This window comes from Phyllobates terribilis, unplaced genomic scaffold, assembly GCF_046119375.1.
Source record: "Phyllobates terribilis strain yellow unplaced genomic scaffold, ASM4611937v1 Scaffold_11__3_contigs__length_659146591, whole genome shotgun sequence".
In the NCBI taxonomy this organism is placed as follows: Eukaryota; Metazoa; Chordata; class Amphibia; order Anura; family Dendrobatidae; genus Phyllobates; species Phyllobates terribilis.
In genome coordinates this window covers 332,389,733-332,410,533 of record NW_027362771.1, presented here as the reverse complement: position 1 = coordinate 332,410,533, position 20,801 = coordinate 332,389,733, and the positions used below count along the sequence as shown (strand labels likewise).

Sequence of the window (20,801 nt, the reverse complement as noted above, 5' to 3'; positions counted from 1 at the left end):
TTACATTCACACAGGTAGTGAAACAACTTACCCACATGGTGTCTGTTTGTCTGCAGAGCTCTGTCCAGAGTGGCCGAAAGCTGCTGATAGATTTTGTGCACAGCTTTTTGGATCTCTACCTGTATGCTCCTTTTTGAAGCCCTTATTCCATCCTGAAAACAATACAAAACATAAGTCCTAGTCATTGATATGTTGTCTACTTGGTCTACGTTTAGCAGAGGCCATTTTCAGGTATGTCGTATGTATTACATTCAACTCATTCATCTTTTTACATTTGACAATAGAGTACTGTAAAACAGATACAATAGTTTATTTACAATTCTAAAACCCTCATCAGAAGTTTTAATCAATGAAAAATAAGGCAGAACTGCTATGTGTCTATTTCTGATAGACTCTGCTCAGATCTCCTCTGACAAATGAATGAGCCATGTATGGAATTATAGAGTTTTCATTTGTACCTATGATTTCCAGATAATGAGCTGCTCATTAAAGAGAACCTATCATCACCATAAATTTATATAAGCATTTTCCCAAATTATAAGAAGATCCTTTATACCACATACAATTAGGTCTAAGTCTGAAAAATTAAGATATAAATTTTGCTTGTGGTACTCATGTGTGTATATAACATTTATTTTCTCGGCACACACAGAGCAAAAAAAAAAAAGAGGGCTTGTTTTTTGCGAGACAAGTTGTGTTTTTGAATTCCACCATCTATTTTATCATGTGATGGCAATTTGATTCTCCAGGTCAGTAGGATTCTGGTGAAATGTAAAGTTTTTGTAGTAAAAAAATAAAATAAATAATAGTTCTGAAATTCATAATTTGAAAAAAAAAAAATAAAATAAATTTTCAGGGGCTGTATGAAGACTTGTTTTTTTTGCCCTGAGCCAATAGATAACTTTTTGGGGTAGATCCAATGTATTGATCCTACTGCATTTTTTTTGCAGTTTCACGGTGGCAGAGAAACCTAAAATTCTGGCATTTTGATCCTTTTCCCTCATTACTTCGTTTACAGATCGGGTATACAGCTGCGGTCGGAACTCCGCTTCGCTGGCGGCTGTTAGAGGCACATAATACCAGAATAACACAGCCACCATCTGCTAGTAAAGATGCAGACTCAATTCCTGAGCCTGCAAATACACAGAGACGACATACAATGTATCATCCTATGTCAGTAGGGGGTTAAGGATTGCTCAAACCGATTGGCAACTCTGATTGAAGAGAGATGCATATCAACCACATGGTTTTGGTTGACCTTTGCTATCCTGCAGAATTTAGGATACAGTGGTAAGATTTGAGAAGCATTTTAGAGTTGCAGTTGAATCTACGCAAGTCAAGCGGTTATTTCCAATTGTTCAAGTTGGTGTAAAGTTTTACTCTATAAGAAACACCAGGTTCAAGTAGCGCCAAAAGCCTCCTTTACCTGGTAATGATGAAGATGGACACTTTCTCCTTTAGTGCCTGCGTGACCAACAGTACCGAGTCCAAAACAACCTGCAAGAAACTGCAGTCTCACAGAGGTAAGCAGAGATGAGGACTGAAAGGTAGCGAGTGACTGGCGACTGCCTAATGTTTGGGTATTTCCTTTCTCCTCCATTCCAGAAAGAAGAACAAGGATCTGGTGCAAGGCCTCCAAGCGCAACTAGAAGAAAATCATAATCCTTGGCGTCATTACAGACTTGCACAAAAACTGTGCCAGCGTTACTAAACAAATACTGTTTTGACATTTTTTTTTATTCCTTCGGCTTGAAGGTTGTATATATAGAGTTAAATTTCACAAGCACCTTGCTGTCTTTACATACCCATTAGTGCCTCCATAATATGGATTACAATACTCATGCAATATACGTATCTGATAAATCATGCAAAGTGCAATTAAAAAATGCATTCAGTAAGTCTGCAAAGGTCTGCTGTATTCTTAATCATCCCAAGAAACTATTTCTTTTTTAAAATAAACATTTTTAAATTAAATTATTTTTTAAAAAATAAAAACATTTTGATGACACAAATATACATTAATACCTCTGCACGGAGTTGCTGCTGTTCCATTGCAATTACGCAAGCCTGGGGAGAGCTGGACATTCCTTCTTCTGGCTCTTTAAAACCCGGAGAACTTCCTACATCTCCACTTACAAAGCTTAGCACATTGTCAATTAGTGTATGCACGCCAAGAGCTTTGCTATGTTCTGCATCGGTTTCAAAGCCACAAGATAAGCCACACATCCAGTCCCGATTGTGCTTCAGTCGGGCCCAAGAATCATTGGCAGGGTGCTCAGATGGGGACACTGTAGACACACGAAGATCAAAACTCAGGGAGGCCTGAAGACATACAGTTGATGGGTTTTGTTGCTTTCAAGTATAATGATACTGAGTATGTCTACTGTTCAAACCATTTAGAACAATTCAGGTTCCCAAAATGAAACCTATTACCATAGAAAATAATGGTAGACAGAGGAGTTTAAAAGCAATTAAGGATTAAAAATGTTGGCTTCTTTCGAGCCATTGTGTGTTCCATATCATTGAATGTACATACTCATCATCCTTATACTACATGACTCTAGTTTTCGCTCCCTGCTCAGCACAGATGCTTTCAAAGCATGTGCTTATGAAGCGGATGACATAATGGAAGCTTCATTTTTGCAGGCCAAAGCACAGTGAGTTCATACAATGATAAAATCAAAACTTAAATATGAAAAGGCAATAGCTAGCTTGAAGGAAGCCAAATAGACGAGGATAAAAGAAGAACATGCCATTAAGTACTTGCTTGGCGATCTTCTTTTTCCGGGGACTCAAGTGGACTAAAGGCCCGGTATCAGCAGGGAAAACGACGCGTTTTTATAAAGGAGACACAGAGAGGAAAGGGAAAGGAGGTCCAGCTTACCGCTGTTAATTTCTTATGTAGTGACAGAGCGATAGAGAAATGTGGTTTATTTCTGGCCTTACATTGCAATCCTGCCTCCCTGACAGTAAAAAATATCCTTTCGTATGTAGTCAGTAACACCTCGATCTGGAAATTTATATGAACTGACATATGCATTTATTATCTGAAGTGTGTCTTAGTTATCAGTCGAGCACGTGCATGAAAGCAGAACTGTAACAACAGCTTTGTAATCTATGGTTCATTTTTCTGAGATCGTGTGGACACTACAGAATAGGATTAGAAGATCTTGCAGACTGGTAATTAAGCATTTATGCATTATTTATTTATGCAGTTTATTTTATACTATGCAAATCAAATCCAAAAGACATGAATATAATAAAAAAAAAACAATTTTAACATCACAAAAAATGTCTCACCTCGTTTTCTATGGGATGCAAGGTCGGAGTCTGTGTTCTGTCTTCCACTCTAACAAGAGAATTTGGGACGTGAGTAAATGCAATTGTACAGTACAGAAAAGTCCAACTAGCTATAAATTGCAAGTTTATAAACAAATGCAAAGCAGTTTGCATACAGAATAGGCAGAAGGCTTTACAATTCATAATATGGAAAGAGTGGAACCACAACTGTACTGTTTAATTGCTTCCAGTATAATATTACCACCATATACAAATGCATTGCTAACTAAATGTGAAATTCCCCCATGAAAAAAAACCCTTACCAAAACATATCCCTCCTCATCAGATTCAGGCTGGGAAAGGTCAGACTCGCTTCTAGATTTGATAAGTCTGTAGTTGGGATGCAACTGGACAGATCTTCTCTCTGCTGTTAAACTTTCACTCCTGGAAATATAAGCTAAAGGTGAATAGGGAATATTAAACCTGCTATGCTAATTCATAGCTACTTAGCATATATTGAGCAGTACAATTTATTAGGGTCAGTTCAGGTTCCAAACTGCTACCTTGTCATAGCTGCTGTTGCTTCATGGGTGGCCACTGATGAAACTTGCTGCTGTCCATCCTCTGTCGGTGAGTCCAACTGATCAATTACAGGACTGACGCCCAGTAGAAGAAGAGTACAGCGGTGGATGACGGAATTACAGGCAGCGGTATACAAGTCCTGACCTTCAGCTAGGTGCCCGCTGTCTCTTCTTCCCTGCACCAACTCTGGCTGTGGCTCTTCCTCTCTAGTACCTGGGCCAGTGGTTCCATTTGAGCCAAGGCTCATTCTGTCCCGTTCTCGGCTGCGTGCCACCTCGCGGGCTGATAGGAAACATTGAAATATTTCTGTAAGGTGCAACACAAGAGAGACAGGAGGGGAGCTTAGGACAGGAGAACAGTGATGTCATTGACCTGGAGTGATATCACCATCACATGGGGCATGTGAAAAGTAACAGTACTTATTTCAATATGTTCCCAGTTAGGATATAGTCATTAATCAAACTCCTGTCAAAGCCTAGCTCCCCTAGAGAGAAAGAAAGTAACACAAAAAGATACAGGTCCTTAATTATATTATACGATTTTACATATACACAAGTTTGTATGTATGTACTCCACAGAAAACATAGTTTATGATACAACAAGTAGAGTTGGTGCAAATCGATTCAAAGCACCTGATACATTGGCCACGTCAGCAATCTGTGGCTGTTGTACCAGGTTGATTAGCAGACCTGGTGTGACATCATTGCTGCTAAGTGACACATAAGTGATAATATTCCAGGCAAGAAAATGAAGAGCAGCGGATACCATCAGGTGAGAGACTGGTTCTCAGCGCTCCCACCCAGCAACCACAGAGTATTGAAGTGCCCAATGGGCCGGGACCTGCGATTCCATTCACAGCAAATCTAATAGCAAGATAAGTGTTTAAGACTGTATCCTCCTTCCCATCAATTACTTACCTCTCATCAGCAGAATACATCACTTTACTATACAGAGAACTGTTGCAACACAATGTGGGATCGATTCATCAAAGCTTTTACACCAGTATTCTGGCATAAAAGGCTTTGAAAAGTTGCATAATTTTGTCACACCTGAAAACTGCGCTAAAATTATGCGACTTTTGGTGTTCTCACGCCATTTTTGCCCACCTCCGTCATAGTGGGAGGATCTTTTGTGGGATGGGGGCGCGGTGACCGCAACTCATCAAACTCATGACAAGCGGTGGCGTTCACTATGCTAACATATCTTACACCAGCAGGGACAGAGGTAGGATTTCTGGCGAGGTGCCCACACATGTGCACGCTGCATGCTGTTTATTTAGTTACTGCAGGGTATTTGCTTATTATGTTTTTATCTTGAGTTTTGTCTGTTTAGTGGCCAGTGTGAACATGTGCCTTCACGTTGCATGCACATCAACTCATTCCAGTTCATCTCTTTAGGTTTTTTGTTTCAGTTTGTTTGCACTCAATGCATATAAATGTGTGACCTGCCTTTTCTTTGAGCTGGACATTACATTCATGTGGTTTCCCATGGCTGCGTGTCCAATATTAATATTAGAGGTTAGGACTGTCCCAAATAGGGTCACCATGACGTGGTGGGATGGCTTTTACATTTTTTTTATCAAAATTATGTTATGTTAACTATATTATTTTCATGCACTATTGCTGTTTATTTATTTACTGCAGGGTATTTTCTTATTAAGTTTTTATTTTGAGTTTTGTCTCTTCATGATTCAGCAGCATCTTACTCCAGCACATCTCCTCATCATGTCCAGCGAGAACAACCCTGGTCTAATTGAAGGGTGCCCTTTGTTCTGTGAATGACAAACCCACCTGAAACATAATAGGTGGATTTGTCAGCTTTACAAGGTTTTCAGAAATAGTCAGGGTTCTATTATGGCAGTTCTCACACTACAGTATCGGCATGACCTGCTTGTTATGATGCAGCTACTGCCTGCTACTTATGATAAGCATACTCATCATCTGTCAGCAAGAAGAATTATTTTTGTCTAGTAATTGTTTGTCTTTGCATATGTAATGTGTCTACTATAAGATGTGTGTGCATTTTATGTTTAGGTAAAAAAAATAAAAAAATACATTGGCATGACAAGATACTAACTGCCAGCAGTAAGAAGCTCATGTTCACGGTCTTCCTCCTCTTCTTCCTGTTCAGGGTGCCCCTCTTCTCTTTCTCGTTCTGCTTGTTCCTCCAGTTCAGCCTCTTCATCTATCGTCCTAGTGAAAGAGTTCTCTTGGGAGCCTAAATCTGCGGATTCCTGATTTTCTGATACCTGACAAAAGAACACATAAAACAATCTAATACACTCCACGGAGATCCCCAAACTGTAAAGTAGTAGCATCTAAATTGCTAAATTGCTTTGGGAAAAACAGAAACCGGGACGCATTTACTCCTTGGTGGAATCGCAAAACTTTGTAGGGATCTCAAATTCAACAAGCAGTTAAATATGGAGAATTATGCATCACATTTACTCCCAATTCTTTATCTCCACCCTTAATCAAAAAGTCACAAATAAACCCAAGTTTGTTTTTCAGAACACTACATAGACATTTTCTAGTCATAATTATTTACACAAGAAACAACCGAAAAGGACATTACAGCCTCCAAAGAGGTTATTATTTTTCCTGGAAAGATAAAGCTGCCTATTTACCAATGCAATAATTGACAGATTAGTAGAAAAGGCATAAACAAAACCGCTATACCTCAGGAACTCCTGGATAGAATTAAAAAAAAAACAACGGTACATTTGGCCTGAGTGACTGGAGAATAATTAGTCATTTTGATAGTTTTAAAGAATACTTATTATCTGTCTGGTGTGGCCCTTTTCATACATTTTAGAAAAAAAAAAGAAGAACCCAACTTCCCGGCACAATTGGGATCCAAAGTTCGGAATGCGAGATTTCGGCATGCAGAGTAGGAGGTCCTCACTGGCAAAGTGCAAGGTCTTGAGTGTTATAATGATATCTCGCACTTTTAACTAACGCAGTGCTGCGGCATTAAGCACACAGCTATTCAATCAGTAACTATGGTGCACACAATTTGGCAGCATGATTTTAGTTAGAAGTGTGAGAACTCACAATAATAGCAGAGATCTCACAGTTTGCCAGTGAGGAGGGCGCAGACAGATCTCACAACCAGGAAGTTTAAACAGCAGCAGGTCGCACTTTCTCCAGATGTATGTAATTCGTCCATAGAAAAGGAGAGTTTAGCCAGTGCTGATTGGCCGCAGAAATTGTGTGACATAATGTCACGTGATCCCCGGGAGAGCAAGTGGGTTGATTCTTCTGACAGATTCCTTTTAATCCTCAAGACAAGTGATCAGTAGTAAAACAGCTGCTACTGCTGCTGGAAAAACTGTATAAGGTAAAATCACATGGCAGGTTTGTTGAAACTGTTCCATTCATGCGAATCCATGTGCCACAGATGAGACGTCACTTATGCACGTGGTGGGGAGTAATGCAGACAACTGATGAACTAGCTGTGAATTGTCCCACCCTGGATGTACTTGCAGCCTCATTGACATAAAGTTGATGAAATGTCCATCTGTGGCTTGAAAGGTTTGTTTAGATTTGTCTTTTACTATCCTACCCAGCAATATCATTTGACAACCCTAAAGCACCAGACAGGTTTCCTAAATAAAATACCTATTCATTCCCAAACAAAACAAAAAAGCTATTTATTTAGGTAGGTTCTGACCAAATGACATACCCATCTCTCTCTGGATGATGAGCGAGTTTGGATGAGTTCCATGTTCTTACAGGCAAGCAAGCGACTCCGGACCTTGTACACACATCGAAATACCTCAGCTAGAGATTTCCCTGGCTGGTACCTAAGTAAATTAAATAAATGGATTAGAAAAATTCATCTAAATTAGAACTAAAAAAAAAACAAACACTTCTTGGAGCAAGACATTGCACATTGCGACACAATCCAAATCATTGCTCAAAATTGTAATTAACCTTTAACCTTATTAATTTACATTATATTGATATTATAAATGATCTAAAAGTATTCAATTTACATTTCCCTAAAATCGTAAATGTCTAATCTGCCTAGTTATGCAGTGATACAAGTGTGATGCTTGTGCCATTTTGTAATTAGGTAAACTTGTGATTCACATATTTGGGTGGCACATAAACAGAACTTCTAATGACTTATTAGTGTATTATAGGGTAAGGTCAAATGGAGCAGCATTTTCAAATTACTCATTAACAATTACTTGATTTTTAGGGAAACCGCTTTTTTTCCCCAAGTGACTGCCTGTTAAACAATCACATCACTGTAGGGGTCAATAGCCATAGCAGTTTTCATCTATGTCCTGGCTGTTCCATTTTGGCCTACCGTAAGGGCTCATTCAGACATAGCGTATATACTAGAGTATAAGCCGACCTGAATATAAGCCGAGGCACCTAATTTTACCACAAAAAATTGGGAAAACTTATTGACTCAAGTATAAGCCTAGGGTGGGAAATGCAGCAGCTACTGGTAAATTTCCTCATCCGGATAAGCATTGCCAACTCACCACCAATCCTGCTATGCATGGCACCCCTCAACCCAATCTTGCCATGCATGGCTCCCCTCAACCCTATCTTGCCATGCATGGCTCCCATCATCTCCAATCCTGCCATGCATGGCTCTCATCATCCCCAATCCTGACATGCATGGCTCCCATCATCCCCGAACCTGACATGCATGGCTCCCATCATCCCCGAACCTGACATGCATGGCTCTCATCATCCCCAAACCTGACATGCATGGCTCCCATCATCCCCAATCCTGACATGCATGGCTCCCATCATCCCCAATCCTGACATGCATGGCTCCCATCATCCCCAATCCTGACATGCATGGCTCCCATCATCCCCAATCCTGACATGCATGGCTCCCATCATCCCCAATCCTGACATGCATGGCTCCCATCATCCCCAATCCTGATATGCATGGCCCTCTCATCCCATGCCAAAGTGAGCTGCGGAGATATTTACTCCTCTACACGCCGGGATAATGTGCGTGGAGAAGAGTGAATATCCCTGTTCTTTAATGGCGTGCACACGGTGTCAGCAGCGCCGCAGGTCCCGCTGCGGCTCAGCGATCTTGTGTGCCCGCTACTAAAGAGAATGCATATTCATCCTTCTCCACGCCCATGCATTCTCTTTAGTAGCGGGCACAGAGGATCAATGTGCTGACAATGTGCGCACGCTATTAATGAAATGAATATTCACCCCTCTCCATTCCCATGGGCATGGAGAAGGGTGAATATTCATTTCCCTTTAGCAGCGGGTTCACGTAGTAGCTGCAGCAGCCGGCTATTGCGTGTGCTCCGCTTCTCCGCTGCCGCAACCCCCACCCACCACCGGACTATGTATATACTCGAGTATAAGCAGAGGGGGGCTTTTTCAGCCTAAAAAATGGACTGAAAAAGTCGGCTTATACTTGAGTATATAAGGTAAGTGATTTCTCTAGCATGTAAAAAAAAAGCTGATTTTCATCCGTGGTTTTCATCAGATTTTTATATGAATTTGGTCAGTGTGCCAGTTTTTACCATCAGTTTTTCTCAAACGCAAAAAAAACAAAAAACACACTGATGGAGTCTTAGTGGAAAACGGACAGCAGTTGATGGCATCCAAGTGCTTTCCAATTTTTTTCTCAAACCCATAGATTGGAGAGTTTGATCCGTGATTTGGATTCAAATTGAACATATCTCTATGTTTCTGTGCGGACATGTGAGCAACCCCATAGAGCTCACGCCCTTTAGCCTTTCTGCAAAAAAAAAAAAAACACTTATAGAACTCCTACAAGAAAAACTGAAGCCTGAATGAGCCTTAACAGTAAAAAAGGCTTTGTCCACCACATTTTGTTCGCTTGGCACTTACCCTGAAAAAGCTCCCTTACGCAAATTGGGATTTGCACGTAAGCGCTGACGGGGCCATAGACTACAATGGTGCTGGCAGATTGAATGTGTGCTCTGCCGTGCATCAGTTTCGAGCGTGGATGCCAACTGGAGGTGGACACCTAGACATAGTAGAGTGCGTCTGAGTGTCCCCCTCCAGTAGACATATACACCCAAAAATGATGCACGGCAAAGAGCACATTCGCTCTGCCAGCACCATTATAGTCTATGGCACTGTCGGCGCATAGGTCCGAATACTGTTTTGCGGGGGGTCTGATGCAAGCACCGACGGGGCCACTGAACGGGTGCCAAAAAGTAATGTGAAAGCACCCTTAGAAAGAGGATTCTAAATAGTTATCTTACAGAACATAAATACTGACCTGCTTTCACCAGAAGCTTGTGACAAAAGCCCTGTATGCTTCAAAAGTGCAGCAAGAACAAACCGTGATACTGTGTCCAGAAGCGACTCATTACTAACTGCGGCACTGTCCCAGTCTGATATGGAGAAACAAGATGTTACTTTATTTACTTTCATTATTTAGTCACTGATTGATAACTAAGTGTTGTTAAGTGTCATTTACAGTAGCAGATTATCATGAATGAGCATTCCTAGGAAACACTTGTTCATCAGGTGAAATAATTTTACATTTCCTTAAAAGAGATTGTTCTCAGCAGCAAATCATCCTGTGTACACAGGACTAGTGTTGCAACAACAATGGCAGTCTAGGAGCATAGAAAGATCTGTTACTGATCATTCTGTGGGCATCAGAAGCATTGATGGCCTAAAACTTGGCAAACAAGTAGCCGGACAGCAGTTGTTTGACATGAGCCCCCATCAGCCAGTGTAAATGAGCCCTTAGGCAGAACTTGTACTTAAAATTCACATACCTTTACTAATTGCATAATCCTGCATACTCATCCACAGGCTACGAGCGGGCTCCTTGGTGGATCCAACTGCTAAATCAACCAAAATTAAAACGTCCGGTCTTAACTTGTAATCAAAGGTTTTTGGCTCCTCATTGGCAGATAACGCCACTTCCAGCAATGCACTCATGCATTTGTCTATGAAAGAGAAAAAAATAAATTACCATACATAAAATCAATGCTACTTTGCAGGTTCTTAACCTTCTAGTTCATTGTTATACATTTTTTGGCCCAAGCACTAAGCCTTTTACTTACCCAACTGAGGAACATCCATCTCAATACCATTTCCAAACAGAGGCGTCTTTAACCAGTAAGCAGTGTCCTGCTCCTCTTGTGATGTGGGGGATCCTTGCAGCATCCCACCTAAGCAACGCCCAATCAGCAATGTAACTGTTCTCTCCAAGTCTACAAGCCAGACCCAACATTGAGCGGGTGCAGGCAGTAAAACACCTGCCGGGTCCACTTGTTCTGGTCCCCCTGAGTGCAATAAGAACATGTAGAATTATTCATGTACACTGATACTAATATAGTATTGCTGTATATTGTCATATTATTTATTGCTTGAACTAGATACTGAATATTGAGCCACATATTTCCAGTCTAACACAATATTGTTAATAATATGTGATGATAACAATAATAATAATATGTAGTAGTAATAATAATAATAATAATAATAATAATAATAAGTAATAATAATATGTCAGAAATCGAACAATGATAACTTACCATGAAGCGGCCATTGTAACTCCTGATCCTCCAAAAGAACAGCTGCGGGCAGTAATCTATTTAGGCAATCTAATGGAGGCAGCAGGTCCAGTAGGTAACTGAGCAAAGGTCTAGCGACCCAGACAGGCAGTAACAGCAACGCATTAATCAGCTGACACAGCATGCTGCCGGCTGCAGACACATAGACCACATCTAAAAGGAAGAACAGTTACAAATTTATCATGAAAATTATGTATAAAGTACTATGCATCTGAATGGGGTTTCATACAGGACAAAACACATGGTCGAGATATGCAGATGACTTCACCTGCTGCTTTTTCAAAGTGTAAAATCCATAGAAAAATGTGTCAACGGTTCTGTTAAGATTTGAGATTTTAATACATACTATACATATATATGAACTTCTTTACAAATCAGGGAGCAAGACAGCAACTGGAGCTAGAAGACCTGGCAGATGTATTTCTAAATGCCGACATTAAATTGGAAATGCCACTATATGACTGATTAAGAGATTGTAAAAGTAGTTAAAAGTAGTTAAAATCCACTGTGTTCATGCTGTTAGTCTGTAATAACGTATAATACATACCACGCAGTTTTTCCCCCACACTCCCATTGCATGGGCTTTCTCTCAGAAGTGTAGCAGACCGGGAGTAGATGTCTGTGGCATGAGGAAGAAGGAGTTGGAGATGTTTGTGAAGTAAAGCAACACTGCTGGAGTTCTGAAAAGTAAAAAAAGTAAGGTTGATGGGTAATATGTCTGGTGCACTAGTGTTAAAATGTTGTATGAGTAATCCAGAAATGATGCTACTGAGCAATGTACATTGGCTTTACTTTGCATACATTTATTTATTTATTTTACTCACTTATATAGCTCCATTAATTCCACAGGACTTTACAGACGACATGGGCACTGTCCCCATTGGGGCTCACAATCTACCGGAGAACCAGGAGGAAATCCACGCAAACATGGGGAGAACATATAAACTCTTTGCAGATGCTGTCCTTAGTGGGACTTGAACCCAGGACCCCAACGCTGCAAGGCTACAGTGCTAACCACTGAGCCACCGTGCTGCATTGTTGCAGACTTGATGATACATAATAATCTCTAAGGAACTGAGGATTTATTCCAAGCAACACAAACAAATAGCTGAATGTCCTATTTTTGCCGATTGTCCAAGCAGACAATTCTATAACTGCTTTTATCATTGCATTTTGTTACAATTCATACCTCACTTATGTTGTTGGTATGGCAATATGCAAGTAGCTGTTTCTGTAAAGAGCAAAGTAGCTCGTGGAGATGAGCTGGCTGGCTATTTTCTGATGAGGAGGCCCCCACGATTAGCTTATCACTGTTTTTCTCCAATTCACCGAAAGCTTGGTCCTAACAAAAAAATAACAAGGTCAATAGAAAGTACATAAAGTATTGCTCAATGTGGCACAAATCACCTTAGGTGTACAGTCACATATACTAGCAGTATTGCATTAAATACACGCAAAGACATAAATTACAACACCTTTTAACAACTGCAATTTAATCCTTAGATTTCCACAAACCATTGTAAAAGGGGCTGTCCAGAACTTAGAAGACAGATACACAATAGATATATCTGTCAAGCAAACGATGGTTTGGCCGGCAGGTAACTGTTCCAACTCTTCCATACACAGGAGCTCTCCCTTCAGCAAAGGATGGCTGGGCCGACAGGTATGTCTCCCAACTCCTCTATACACAGGAGCTCCTGCTTCAGCAAACAATGGTTTGGCTGCCTGATATGTCTCCCAACTCCTTTATACACAGGAGCTCCTTGCTTCAGCAAACAATGGTTTGGCCGGCAGGTATCTCTCCTAACTCCTCCATACACAGGAGCTCTAACTTTTGGCTGCTGTGGGACCTACAAACACCGCACAGAGCCATGACAGCAGCGCTCCATACATCATGTGGTGGCCGTTCTCAGATACTACAGCTCGGCTTCCATTGAAGTGAATGTTTTTTGACTTGTAACCAAGAACGGTCATTACACTGTGTATAGAATTGCAGTGTCCCAGCTCTGTGCACTGTTTGCAGCGACTGAAACTAAGCAGATTATCAGTGGTGGAGGCAGGTTTCAGACCTCCATATTTACCGATCCTGAGTATTGGTCATCAGTATCCAAGTCCTGGACAAGTCTTTAAAGAAACACCTACTGATGCATTTAGTATCCACTCTGCTGTTTTCTATATTACATTTGTCACTGCCAAATATTGATTTTGAACTTATTATGAGTGAACTAGTTCAACAGAATGAATTCTGACAGTAGTCTTCGTCTGCTGGATGAATGTAATGGACGCTACATTTATCTGTTCATACCGTGTAAAAGCCCAGGTTTCGAAGAAGTGTCTTCATTAGGATCTCAGCCAGGTGAGTGTCTGGATGGCTGGTCTGCGCAATGTAGCTGGGGTCAGAGCTTGGGCCATAAGACAGTGGCAATGATGAGCTGTCAGAAGAATCAGAAGGAGAGCTGTATCCCAGTAATGATGCCACGTGTGTGTGATCCTGCAAGCTTGTGAGGATGATATCCAGCTGCATTCTCTGTCGCAAGCCAAAAAATAACATGGAGATGAAAACTTTACATACACCTACAGTCACAACTAATGCTAAAAAACTATTACACTTTTGTTAAAATCTTCTAAACTATCTTTGTGACAGGTCAGAGTCATTGATCAATGTGCACTAGGCCGCTGGACTAAAAACAGGCAGAGATGCTAAAAGCTGAGCTCTTTAAGCAGATCACAAGCTGAGGCCAGGGTCACACGATTGTAGATTCTCTCGTCCGAGAGAATCGGGTCAGTTATGCTAATGACACTCCAATCAAGCGCTGATCAGAGTTTGTTCCGAGTGTCAGCATAGTGTGAACCGATTCTCCTGGATGAGCGAAACGTAGCACACTGAGAAGATGGAGGACAAAATTTCTCCTTCTCAATTGTGTGAGAACGTGGAAATCAGACTGCACTCAGATGTCATCCAAGCGCAGTCCGAAGTTCTCCACGTACCCATAGACTTGAACGGGTGAGTGACATCCAATTTCAGAGTGAAATCGCAGCATGCTGCAATTTTTTTCACTGACAGATTCTCTCAATGAAAAAAGGAGATTTTTGTGTACTCACCGTAAAATCTCTTTCTCTTAGCCTCTAATTGGGGGACACAGGACCATGGGTGTTATGCTGCTGTCCACTAGGAGGCGACACTATGCATAATCTGAAAAAGATTAACCGTGGCTCCTCCTCTGCAGTATACACCCCTAGACGGCGTCAGCCTTCTCCAGTTTTGTGCAAAAGCAATAGGAGGAACGTAACATGGATAACATAACCATGCCTATAAGAAGGCAACTATGTACGAGCTCAAGAAAAAAACAATATGAGAACTCAACATAACAATGGGCAACAGGGTGGGAGCTGTGTCCCCCAATTAGAGGCTAAGAGAAAGATTTTACGGTGAGTACACAAAAATCTCCTTTACTCTGTCGCCTCATTGGGGGACACAGGACCATGGGACGTCCCAAAGCAGTCCCTGGGTGGGAAGCAATGGATGAATATTGTGTAGACAGGCCCCTAGAATTGGAGTCATTGCCGCCTGCAGAATACGTCTACCCAGGCTCGCGTCTGCTGAGGACTGGCTATGAACCCTGTAGTGTTTCGTAAATGTGTGTAGGCTAGTCCAGGTGGCTGCCTTACACACTTGTGCCGAGGCCTGGTGTCGAATGGCCCAGGAGGCCCCTACCGCACGTGTAGAGTGTGCCGTAATACCTGCTGGAAGAGGAGAATTTTTGAGGCGGTAGGCCTCTTGTATGGTGGATTTGATCCACCTGGCAAGGGTAGCTTTGGAAGCTGGTAGACCCTTGCGGCCGCTTTCCAGAAGAAGGAAAAGAGAATCAGACTTCCAGAAGGGCGAAGTCCTAGACACATAGATACGCAGAGCCCTGACAAGGTCAAGCGTATGCAGAGCCTTCTCCACTCTATGAACCGGGACCGGACAGAGGGATGGCAGTGAAATTTCCTCATTGAGGTGGAAGTTGGACACAACCTTTGGAAGGAAGGAGGGGACCGTACGGAGAACTACCTTGTCCTGGTAAAAAGCCAGGAAGGGTTGTCTGCAGGAGAGTGCTGTGAGTTCAGACACCCTGCGTAGCGAGGTGATTGCCACCAGGAAAACCACTTTCTGGGATAGAAGGCGGAGTGGGACTTCCCTAAGGGGTTCAAAAGGTGTTTCCTGCAATGCTGTCAGCACCAGGTTGAGATCCCACGTTTCTAGTGGTGGTCTGTAGGGGGGAACCAATCGGGAAACCCCCTGAAGAAATGTCCTTACTTGCGGCTTGTTAGCAATGCATCTCTGAAAAAGCACAGAGAGCTGACACCTGGCTCTTAAGGGAGGCCAGGGACAGTCTGGCCTCCAGACCCGATTGGAGAAACCCAAGTACCCTGGGGAGGGAATAAGGGAATGGGGTCTGGCCACGAGATTCACACCAGGTAAAGAAGGCTTTCCAGGTACGGTAATAAATCTTTGCAGAGGTTGGCTTCCGTGCCCTGATCATGGTTCCAATGACGTCAGGCGAGAACCCTGACTGGGTTAAAACCCAGGTCTCAATAGCCACGCCGTCAAATTGAGGGCCCCTGAGTTCTGGTGGTAGAACGGGCCTTGTGACAGAAGATCCGGGCGGTCGGGGAGACGCCAGGGGACGTCTGCTGTGAGCTGTATGATGTCGTCGTACCATGTACGTCTGGCCCAGTCTGGTGCGATTAGGATGGTTGGAACTCAATCTTGCTTGATCTTCCTCACCACTCTGAATATCAGGGGGAGAGGTGGAAAAATGTACATGAGCAGGACCTTTGTCCAGTCCTGAACCAGGGCGTCCGCTCCTAGCGCCCGCGGGTCGTGTGTTCTGGCCATGAAGTTGGAGACCTTGGCATTGAAGTGGGATGCCATTAGGTCCACGTCCGGAGTCCCCCAGCGATGGCAGATCTGGCGAAAAACTTCGGGATGGAGAGACCACTCTCCCGAGTCCATTCCTTGCTGGCTGAGGAAGTCTGCTTCCCAGTTGTCCACACCCGGAATGTGGACCGCATAGAGAACCGAACCTGTGTCTTCCGCCCAGTGGAGAATGTGTGTCACTTCTCGCATCGCCTGGGCACTGCGGGTCCCCCCTTGGTGATTCACATATGCCACAGCCGTGGCATTGTCTGACTGTACTCTGATGTGAGAGGCTGCCAGTAAGTGATGGAAGGCTCTCAACGCCAGGAGGATGGCACGAATTTCCAAGATGTTGATGGGCATGGTCGCTTCTGCTGGGGACCAATTGCCCTGTGCTCTGTGGCGTAGGTGTACCGCACCCCCAACCCGTCAGGCTTGCGTCGGTGGTCAGAACTGGAACTCCCTGTCGAGAGAAAAAGGGTTCCTATCCCATGACTTGAGGATGGCTAGTTGGAGAGGCCTGAGGTGAAGCTGGGCAAATGGGACCACTTCCATTGCCACCACCATCCTGCCGAGGACTCTCATGGCAAATAGGAGAGATCGAGGGGGTTTGCTTAGGAGGGTGCAAACTCCTAAACGGAGAGGCAGTGCCTTGTCCTTGGGAAGGAGCACTAGACCCCTGAAGGTGTTGAATAACATTCCCAGGAAGGTTAGAGACCGACTCAGGGTTGGTGATGACTTTTGTAGGTTGAATAACCAGCCCAGGCGACTCAGAATGTCGATTGTGATGGAGACGCTGAGCTCGCAGTCCTTGAAGGTGGGAGCCTTGACAAGATCATCCAGGTATGGAACGACTACTATGCCTCTGGAGTGCAGGATGTCCATGGTGGCTGCCATGACTTTGGTAAACAGTCTGGGAGCCGTGGCGAGTCCAAACGGGAGAGCCACAAACTGGTAGTGGTCATGGTTGATTGCAAACCTGAGAAATCGCTGATGGGCGGGCGCAATTGGTATATGCAGGTATGCATCTTGTATGTCTATGGAGGCGAGAAATTCTCCCTTCTCCATGGACGCAATGATGGACCGAAGGGACTCCATGCGGAAATGACGTACCCGTACATATTTGTTGAGCTGTTTTAGGTCCAGTATGGGCCGTATGCCGCCTCCTTTCTTGGGGACTACGAATAAATTTGAGTAGAACCCTTGGAAGCGCTCGGCCGCGGGGATCAGTACTATGACTTCTGCTTGAAGAAGCGAGGAGACCGCTTGGTGGAAGGCACAAGCCTTGGCTGGTGGTTTTGGGGGAACAGACAGAAAGAGTGTGTTTGGAGGGTTGGAAGTGAACTCTATCTTGTATCCCGAAGACACTAGTTCCCTGACCCACCTGTCTTCTGTAATAGGTGGGGGGTCTTCCGGAGTCCGTGAGTCATGATGAGGAGGAAATCTGAGATTTTCCTCCTTTGAACTTTGACTGGCCTGCTCTTGACTGCCAGGTCTTGTCCAACTTTTGCGTAGACCGCGAGTTGTCCCCACGTGGGGAGTGGTTGCTATTTTGTGCTGGTCGCGAGACGGACCAGCCGGAAGAGTTCCGAAAGGATCGGAATCGAGTTTGGTTACGCTTCTTGTAAGTGTGTTTGGTCGACCACTGAGGTACGGGAGGTGCGTAAGGGACTTCTTTGAGGCTGCATCTGCTTTCCATTCCCGCAGCCAGAGGACACGCCGAATCGTGATGGCGTTTGATGCTATCCCCGCTGCACCCTTTGCAGAATCCACAGCTGCATGAAGCACGTAATCTGCTACAACTGCTATTTGGGCCGCTTGGTCCGACAGCTCAGGAGCAGATATTTGTAGGCTAGCTTGTAAATTTTGGGCCCAAGCCAGGATGGTCTTGGCGGCCCAAACTGAGGCGAACGCAGGAGCCAGGGAGGCCCATGCGGCCTCGAAAATTGAATGAGCCATGCGTTCTACCTGCAAGTCTGCTGCGTCCCTGAGGGTTGAGCTATCTGGCAGTGAAAGGAGTGACTGTGCTGCTAGCCTAGAGACTGGGGGATCCACTTCAGGTGGATCTGTCCATTGTTTGGTGACCTTCTGTGGGAAGGGGTACCGCGTCTCCAGATATTTGCGATTGGTAAACTTCTTCTCAAGCTGTGAGAACTGCTTTTTAAGGATCGCCTTAAACTCTGGGTGGTCAAAGAAGACCTTAGGCGGTTTCAGAACTCCTTCAAAGGAAATCTTATGTCCTGGTGTCTCCGGGGGTGGATCAGAGATGTCCAGCACCCGATGGATGGATGAGATTAGATCATCAACTAACGCTGTATTGCTAGGGGGGATAGGGATTAGGGACCCTACGGTTTCCTTGTCTGAGTCGGAATCACAGATGTCTTCCGAATCCTGTGTATTGCTAAGGAATCTCCTGCTGGGTGAACCGGAGCGGAGGCCTTCTCTGGTCAGGGATGGCTGTGGGGATCTGTATTGTCTGTCCCTGGCAGGGGACGGTCTAGATGAGCTGGGACTACAGTGTCTCTCCCTAGAAGGGGGATGACCGTGTGGTATGGGATGACGTAGATGAACGTGACCTGTGGGTCCGCTTGCTTCCTGACCTAGATGTGGATGTGTCCGTGCCGTCATGTCCCTGAGTGGAACTCTCCCTTTGCTGGGTAGTGTTCATAGCCGAGGCATGACTCTGCAGAGCCTGAAGCAATGTGGATGTGAAGCTATCTATAGACTGCGTCATAGATTGTAACATCTGAGTGACCCATTCCGGCGTGGCATTAAACACTGAAGTATTAGCAGGGGCTTCTTGGGGCTCTGGCACAGCAGTCTGGATGCAGTCCTGGCAGTGCGGGTACATGCTGCCACTGGGGAGAGTATTACTGCAGGCTGTACAGAGTGCATAATAGCAGTCCTGCCTGGTTCTCTTGGACCTTGAGCCCGGCATAGTGCACAGGGGTGGCTATGCAGAGGACCCTGGCTATGCAGAGGAGTTTATAGGATTCACAGCCGAGGGAGAAACTCCAGCTGTGATCTTACCCCACCAGTGTACCTGTAGGTCCAGCGCCGAACATCCACAGTCCTGTGCCTCCCCGGAGACTGGCAGGCCGGGTCTGTATCTGCCGACCGGTAGCTGCAGGGTTAATCTTTTCCTGCAGTAGATAATGGCCGCCGGAGTAAACCTGAGGAAGATGGGGGGCAGAGAGCTGAAAAGGGCGGCAGTTTGCTGTGAAAATGTGCCCTTTCAGTATGGATCCGCCCCTTCTATGACGCTGTAGAGTGTCATATTCGTCATCCGGGGGGCGGAGAGGGGGTGGCGGCTTCTGCTAGGCCGGAGCCGCGGTCTAAATTAGAAACCTGATGCCCAAAGGGGCTCCAGGCCGGCGCGGAAGTCCGGGAGGGGGCCGGATCTGAACCGGACCCCCCCCCCCCGGATTTAAAGGCAGGATAGCGGTGGGGAAATCAGTGGAAGGGCCCCCCTGAGGCACCATAGCGCTGGTGCTGCCGCAGAGACAGGAAGGCTTGTGTCTGTATGCCTGCCTGCACTCCCCCCCGGCCCCAACAGGAGTCCGCAGCAGGGCTGGGGTCCCTGGATTCAGTGCGGTGTGCTAGCTACTGGGAGCTGCAGATTGCTGCCTGTACAGGCCCTACCTGAGGCGTATCAACCTAATACCCCCAGAGGGGGATTAGGGAGGGTGCTGTTGTCACCATCAGGGGCCTTTATCCTCGCCTCGACCTCAACCCAGAAACCAAAAGGAATAGGGGGGTCTCGACTTCGAACCAGCACTCGAGGGGCTGGGGAAGGAGCGACATGGGGAATAGCCATCTCGACTTCAACTATGCACCATATAATAGGGGGCATAGGAAGGAGCCATGCCAGGAGTCTCGCAGGAGACCCACTTTTCTTCATCTGTAATCCCGTTGGAAAAAAACCGGAGTAAAAAATTTTAGGTGTGCCTCCTATGCGACACTAAGCAAAAACTGGAGAAGGCTGACGCCGTCCAGGGGTGTATACTGCAGAGGAGGAGCCACGGTTAATCTTTTTCAGATTATGCATAGTGTCGCCTCCTAGCTGACAGCAGCATAACACCCATGGTCCTGTGTCCCCAATGAGGCGACAGAGTAAAAAAAAATGTGGTCATCAGCACTGCCCCATCGAACAATACTGGTCTGAGTACTATCTGAAAAAAAAATTGTATAGCATTGTATACGGCGGTGTGAGCGAGCCGCAATTGATAAGCATATAGTCTGTACTCAACAAATGCCTGCTTCTCCATGTAGAGATGAAAAAAAGAAGATAAAAAACATGCTTCAGAGACTTTATCCATTCATCCATCCATAGTGTGTCAGCATGTCGCCCTCCAACCCCAAAACATAGGACTCATTTTTAGTTAATGTGTTAATTTTTTTTTTTTAGAATTGAATAGCACAAACAAACCTTAAAATGTGAGATTTGTACATGTTTATGTTGCTATTAGAATGTCACTT

At 44.5% G+C, this 20,801-nt stretch overlaps 1 protein-coding gene across 8 annotated transcripts in view; it reads right to left on the bottom strand.

The window, feature by feature from the left end:
* The window catches only part of HERC1 (HECT and RLD domain containing E3 ubiquitin protein ligase family member 1), a 175,759-nt gene that overhangs the window by 79,283 nt on the left and 75,675 nt on the right, over positions 1-20,801 (bottom strand). For 7 of the 8 annotated variants that reach the window (XM_073652698.1, XM_073652700.1, XM_073652697.1 and 4 more), the window contains 15 exons: positions 13,725-13,946; positions 12,609-12,761; positions 11,967-12,099; positions 11,381-11,572; positions 10,907-11,128; positions 10,616-10,789; positions 10,108-10,222; positions 7,546-7,666; positions 5,938-6,109; positions 3,843-4,167; positions 3,603-3,723; positions 3,301-3,349; positions 2,026-2,288; positions 1,427-1,645; positions 32-152 (listed from right to left, as the gene is read on the bottom strand). In XM_073652698.1, coding sequence (XP_073508799.1) covers positions 32-152; positions 1,427-1,645; positions 2,026-2,288; positions 3,301-3,349; positions 3,603-3,723; positions 3,843-4,167; positions 5,938-6,109; positions 7,546-7,666; positions 10,108-10,222; positions 10,616-10,789; positions 10,907-11,128; positions 11,381-11,572; positions 11,967-12,099; positions 12,609-12,761; positions 13,725-13,946 — 2,602 coding nt within the window. The remainder of the gene's footprint in view (positions 1-31; positions 153-1,426; positions 1,646-2,025; positions 2,289-3,300; positions 3,350-3,602; positions 3,724-3,842; positions 4,168-5,937; positions 6,110-7,545; positions 7,667-10,107; positions 10,223-10,615; positions 10,790-10,906; positions 11,129-11,380; positions 11,573-11,966; positions 12,100-12,608; positions 12,762-13,724; positions 13,947-20,801) is intronic. The other variant, XM_073652705.1, reaches the window with a different exon arrangement.